The sequence below is a fragment of the Berghia stephanieae genome, chromosome 2, assembly GCF_034508935.2.
Source record: "Berghia stephanieae isolate SIO BIC M18660-M18661 chromosome 2, UCSD_Bste_1.3, whole genome shotgun sequence".
Classification (NCBI taxonomy): Eukaryota; Metazoa; Mollusca; class Gastropoda; order Nudibranchia; family Aeolidiidae; genus Berghia; species Berghia stephanieae.
The window spans coordinates 20,936,756-20,943,412 of NC_088361.1; the positions used below are offsets into that span (position 1 = coordinate 20,936,756).

The 6,657-nt window shown below is 36.4% G+C and overlaps 1 protein-coding gene across 1 annotated transcript in view; it reads right to left on the minus strand.

Moving 5' to 3' along the window:
- Positions 1–3,817: 3,817 nt before the first annotated feature.
- LOC144966737 (pancreatic triacylglycerol lipase-like) overlaps positions 3,818–6,657 on the minus strand; it is a 43,895-nt gene continuing 41,055 nt past the window's right edge. The window contains exon 9 of the mRNA XM_078903508.1: positions 3,818–4,515. Coding sequence (XP_078759634.1) covers positions 4,271–4,515 — 245 coding nt within the window. The 3' untranslated portion in view covers positions 3,818–4,270. The remainder of the gene's footprint in view (positions 4,516–6,657) is intronic.

Genomic DNA, 6,657 nt, shown 5'->3' on the forward strand with positions numbered 1-6,657 from the left:
AGTAATTCGGGAACTACATATTTCCTGTCTTTCTGCAGTAAGGTCTATACTTTCTGGGGTTTGTATATTTTGTTCTTTGTCAGACCAACAAACAGTGCATTGCAGTAGTCCATTTTTGGGAATATCAAAGATGTTTCCATTTTGTTGCAGGTTTCCTTATTAATCTCTCATTGTTCTGATGTTTTTTTAAGAATGCAGATAGCACTTATCTTCTTCATCCCATATCACAAACATGTAAAGCTAGAAATTGTATTTGAAAAGTTAAGATCGACATTTCAATGTTTTCAACATTGTTGACATTCATAGCCGCTTTGCGAGAAAAAACTTCCGCAAAAAATACAGTTCAACTTTCATCACAATGATAAAATAAATAAGGCCATTTTCAGAATAAAACGTGTTTTGTCATTTAAATTTAACCACTGAATCTGAAATGAAGAACGAGTGAGCAGATCATTGAGCCAAAGGATCCTCGACAGTTGGGTGCAAAACTATATATTTATAATTCCACCTCACGGATAAAAACTAATTGTCAGTATTTCTTGCATGATCGGACCTAGAAAACTCCATGTTATTCTAGAAAGAGAGAAAAGCAAATCAAGAAAGATAAAGAACGGGTATACACAATGATCAGTCATTGCACCCACATTGTTTAACATCCTAATCGGTGATTTGCCTGCCAGCCAATCAATTCAAATGGGCTATGCAGACCACTGGGTATAGGCCCATTACTCAAAAGGCTGGGAAGAAATAGAAAGGCACTCAGTGAGGAAACATCAAAGCTAAATGAATAAATCGACCAATGGTATTCTAAAATGAGCACCGTACTACATTTCATCTGAACAACAGGCAGGCCACCACAACCAACTCAGGCGAGAAGACTCTACCCAAAAATTAGTCCACAAACTAAAGACCTCACCCTAATTACCCCTTTAACCCTCCCGTTACCAACCATTTTCAATATTTTCCCCAAAACTTCACACCCAACTAACACAAAATAGATTCTTATCACATACATAATAGCAGTAAAGTTCTTCCGATACATAATTTCTTTAGGAAAACATACTTTACATCACACTGTTCATTTTCTTTCAATTTTAAGATGTACAAAAGAAATTTGAATAAGACAAATGTTGGTTGTATGTAACGAATTTGACGATCTTCCTATAGTTGGTAAGGAGAGGGTTAAACCCATTACTAATGAACCTCCTAGAACATCACGACTCATGATTATATTTCATCGTGGAAGAAATCGTGACAGGTTGAAAAATCGAGAGTGAGTGGGATTTAATGCTATATTAGTGTGTCATAAATCTTTTATAGACAAAAGAGGGTGGGGCTTTGCAGTATGGATTCGTGATGTTATCTATGACCATTAAATAGCAGGCAAAGGGCATATGAATAGTTTTTATAACAGGTAGACAATGACAGTCGTAAAGAGATATCCTGTGTTTTGGAATTGACAACTGTGCTTTGTGACCAACGAGTTTGGTGAGAGCTTAAAGTCTCTCATCACGGCTAATCTCTTTGACTCTTAAAAATGTTGAGAACAAAAGAGTGAAATTTAATCAAATCTGAATAAGATCTCGACTTGATCAAAGCTGCTTTTGCTTGAAAAATATATTCAGGGCTGCCATATTTTTTTATTTCAATCTTATTACTCAGTTTGTGGTAGACTAAGAACAATGTTTACAACAACTGGTTTGAGTTTGAGTTTACCATATATGTGTAAAATGTTGCGATAGTGGACTGGAAACTCAATTTCGGTTAATTGCAACTTCGCGTTAATCGCAACATTTTTGCTGATCCTAAGGTGTTGCGATTATCCGGAGTGGACTGTAATAGTAAGAATGATAACAATAAAAATAATAATAATAATAATAATAATAATAATAATAATAATAATAATAATAATAATAATAATAATAATAATAATAATAATAATAATAATAATAATAATAATAATAATAAAAATAAAAATGCTGAAAAACTATACAGATAGGATGCGCTCAGCTAAGAAGCTCACAACATTTCCATCTTGAAGTATAACGGACAAAAACACAAAAACGATGGTAACCATGAACTTTTATAGTCTGGTTGATACATTCTAATGAGATTTACTCATAAACAAGGATGGCAAAAATGCAATAACAAAGACATGAGTGAGGTCAACTTCATTCTTCTATCTATAGCGCTATAACTCCGAGATATCAGACTCTTAGCGCATAAATTACTAAATTACTTTGGCTGAGATATACTCACTCACACACACACACACACACACACACAATACAAACAAACATACAACAGAACACAATCCACGGGCCTATTTTGCTTCTCCTATCATAGACTTAAATCGAAACATAAGGTTTAAGCGAACGTTTAATTTTTTATTTTTTAAAAAATAGATACAGATTCTTTTTCACGAATGATCTGCGGTAAAGTGTTTCTAACAGACGGAAGAAAAGTCCTGATACCAAACCCTATCTTCCGCGAGGACGAGAGACGCATGCGCACAACCAACATGACGTTCTCTCTCTAAGAACTTTTACGCCGGCACCTCACAGACTATGGGTGACGTCCAATCAAGTGACGCTACTCTTCCGCTAATCTCATTCCCTATTGTCTTCTGGAACTATTCTACTCACTTTATCTATTGTTGTTACCAACATAAGTGCCTGTTCCACTCACTTTTCTGAATTAAAAATTCACCACATATACCGGAGCATCCTCAATGTCTCAATTGTTTCTATGTTATATGTTTGTGTTGAGAATATTGGCTATTAAGCTTAACTGCTGGCCAGGTAACTTCGCGATGGTTGTGTGTTGGAACCGCGGTCTCCAGTAGTCGGTGAGAGACAGCTCTATTAATGAATGACCTGAGTTTGATACGAATTTTTTGGTTCGTGGATAGCTCATACGGTGGAGTCACGCTCTCACCGGCCAGGCAGAGTTGTCGAACCAATAAGGTCGCAGGTTCAAACCTCACCACCGCCGCGAATTTTTTAAATTCTCTATTGTCTTCTGGCACTTTTCTACTCACTTCATCTCTTGTTGATATCAAACGCTCTACTTTTTTGGTTCCTAAATCCTTGTCAGTTGGTAGGATATTGTCCTTTGGAGTGCTAATAAGGAATATGTTACATAAAGGCGCCATTACTATTCAGGTACCTGGATGTTTAGCCAGATTCTAAGAATTACGAGACGTAAAAGAGCGAGGATGGATGATTTTTATGGACGGCCAGTATATGTGCCAGTGCATGACATATTCAGTCTGAAGGTGGACATTTTGGCTTTGAATCTTTTGACATTTTCTGAAAGAATATGCTCACTAGAGCATTTTAATATATATTTGAAGTAAATCGGCTGATTTTTTCGTGACTTTATGGTCAGATTTTTGGGAAAGATATCCAGCAATTTTTCTCATACTTTTTGAACTTGACTAGCTGTAAAATTATTTAGAAGTGAAATTAACCTTTGATATTTCCCGAAGATGTAGAAAAAGGGTTGATTTAATCATTTATGACAAGAACTGATTTTTGATAAAAATTGACCTTCTAACTAAACTTTGCAATATCTCAGTTCAAACATTTTCACCATCTGACTGATTATATCATTCACTGTAACTATATAAGAATATGAGATGCATAATTCTGACACCAAAAGATGAATTACACTAGGTATGTATCCAATCCTCTGGAAGAGTGGTTTTACACTTCCGATGAAATAGGAACCAGTTTTTTTTGACAACACAATTTTTTCCCTCTTGATTTATTTTCTGTATCAAAGAGAAAAAAAAACAACAACAAACAAATCGTCATATTCTCATCAACACATTTATTTTCTATTTTAGAGATTCTGATGTTCTTATAGCTTACTTACTAATAAATATTGCAAAATTATTCATTTCAACAAAATGAAATCAAAAACGAAAACAAAACCCCAAAATCTAATGAAAATCAAACAACGAAAAAGAAGAAGAAAAAATAGCTATAAAAATTATTTCGCATTGATCTATCTCGGTCTTCACATTTCATTTTCCACTCTTAAGATTCTATTTTATTTATTATGTCTTACTAATACATTGTATCCTTTTATTTATTTCAAAGAATTAAAATTAAAAATAGTAACACATACAGCAAAAACAAATAAAATAAATACAAATAAAACCAAAAAGAAACAAAGCAAAAACAAACACATAAACACACAAACAAAATGTTGCACTTAAGTAAGAAAAAAATTAACAAAATAAAAGAACAGAGGAAACAAAATATCAACCAAGCTTTTTATTAATAATTGATGTGAACGAAGGCCAATCGGCATTTTCATCTTTTTCCTGACAGTGAATCGGTGTCTGCGTTGTATTGAAATCAAATTTAAATGTTCCCTTGCAGTTGGGGCTTACGTTGTATCCCATCTTACAATTGGGGTCAGAGGTCGGATAATTACAGTTGATTATAGATTTTGTGAAGTAGTCCAAAACTATCATATGGCTACAGATCAGTTCATGCACTCCCTCTGTGGATGAAATTTAAATACGCTTTAAAGTTTTAAAACACACATCATCATATCACTAATAGGTGAATAAGTCAGTAAAACGGGCTAATAATAATAATAATAATAATAATAATAATAATAATAATAATAATAATAATAATAATATTATAATAATAATAACACTAATAATAATAATAATAATAATAATAATAATAATAATAATAATAATACTAGTAATAATAATAATAATAATAATAATAATAATAATAATAATAATAATAATAATAATAATAATGAAGATGATGATGATGATGATGATGATGATGATGATGATGATGATGATAATAATAATAATAATAATAATAATAATAATGATAATAATAATAATGATAATAATAATAATAATAATAATAATAATAATAATAATAATAATAATAATAATAATAATAATAATGATAATAATAATAACAATATGGAGCTGCAATGTCTGGGCCGGACGTCCCGCTTGCTGAAAGGAAATAGATGTGCATTTCAAACCCAACACCTCTCTTTTCCAGGTGCATTGATCGCCGCGTAATCTTGTCTGACAAAGATTGTTGCATATGGCCTCTCATATATTATTGTATCCATAACAGCACCTTCCCGTGGTGTTCCCTGTTCCTACTGAGGTTGTTATGGGCGCGACTGAGTCCCGGGTTAGGGAGTAGATGGGACCCCTTCTTCTTAAGGTGCAGGAGACTGAACCCACCGGTGAGTGGTACACGCTCTTCTCCTCACCCACCCACCTCACACTCATTCTGTAGTGTGCGTGGTGTCTTCTCTATGTCCTTACTTATCTTAATATACCCCTTATAACTCATACTTACCCCAGTCATTGACGTATGGCTCCGCTGCCTTGTGGATACCTTCGGGAGGAGGAAAGGCTAAGGAGTAAACCTTACAGAAATCTGCATCCAAACTGATGCCAAACGTATCGCTGTGCAATCCTTTGTACCACACCAGGGAGGAAGAGAGGGAGGTTACATTACGTTGCCCAGGCCGCGCCCTGGAGAGGACACTCCAGTAACAACACGGAAGACAGCAGTCTACGAGTGATAAGTCCTAGCTCAATTGGCGTAGAGTTGGACGCTACGGGTTGTCTTCGACGGTGGAAGGGATCAACGTAATCCTACTGGTCAGCTACCGCCCGCCCCAAGGGCAGCCCCCAGAGAGCTTGCAAACTTGACGTGGATCGTTAAACTGTGTACCAGGCAAGCAAAGGAAAACGAAAACGAAGTCCCACGCTCTTCGATTAGCAAGCTGGAATGTAAGAACCGTGCGCTCAGGACTGACAGATGACCTTCAGGCCATGGTCGATGCTCGATAAACAACAGTAATTGATCGTGAACTGATCAGACTGAACATAGCAGCCTTGCAGGAAACGCGACTCCCAGAGAGGGGATCCCTGAAGGAGGAACACAATACATTCTTCCGGAAAGGAAAAGGCACAGAAGAAGGGAGGGAGCACCCTTGTTGGATTTGCCGTACGTCATACATTGCTTCGCATGATCGAAACGCCAACAGACACCACAGAGAGAATTTTAAAGCTGCGTCTGTCATCCATGCAGGGCTCGGTGAACCTTGTTTGCGTCTACGCTCCAACACTGCAAGCTTCGGTTGAAGTAAAGGACCAATTCTATGAGTCGTTAGACACCATTGCCAACAAGATCCCAGGAGTGGAGCACATCTACCTTCTTGGCGACTTCAACGCCCGAATTGGTGCCGACAGAGAATTATGGCCAACCGTTTTGGGGCACCACGGCATAGGAGAGATGAATGAGAATGGTCAGAGGCTTCTTGAACTCTGCTGCTATCGTAAACTATTCGTGACGAACACCTACTTTCAGAACAAGGCATGTCACAAGGTGTCATGGAGACATCCAAGATCAAAAACACTGGCATTAGCTGGACATGATCATCACTAAGTGCGATTTTCTAAACAATATTTGCAACACCAAGTCCTATCAAAGCGCTGATTACGACATCGATAACTCCTTGGTTTCCACAAGGGTGAAACTGACACCAAAGAAACATTCTCACTCAAAGAGAAAGGACCAACCCATGATCAACATCAGCAAGACAGGTTATCGGGAAAAGAACATAGAGTTCAACGATCAACTTGAG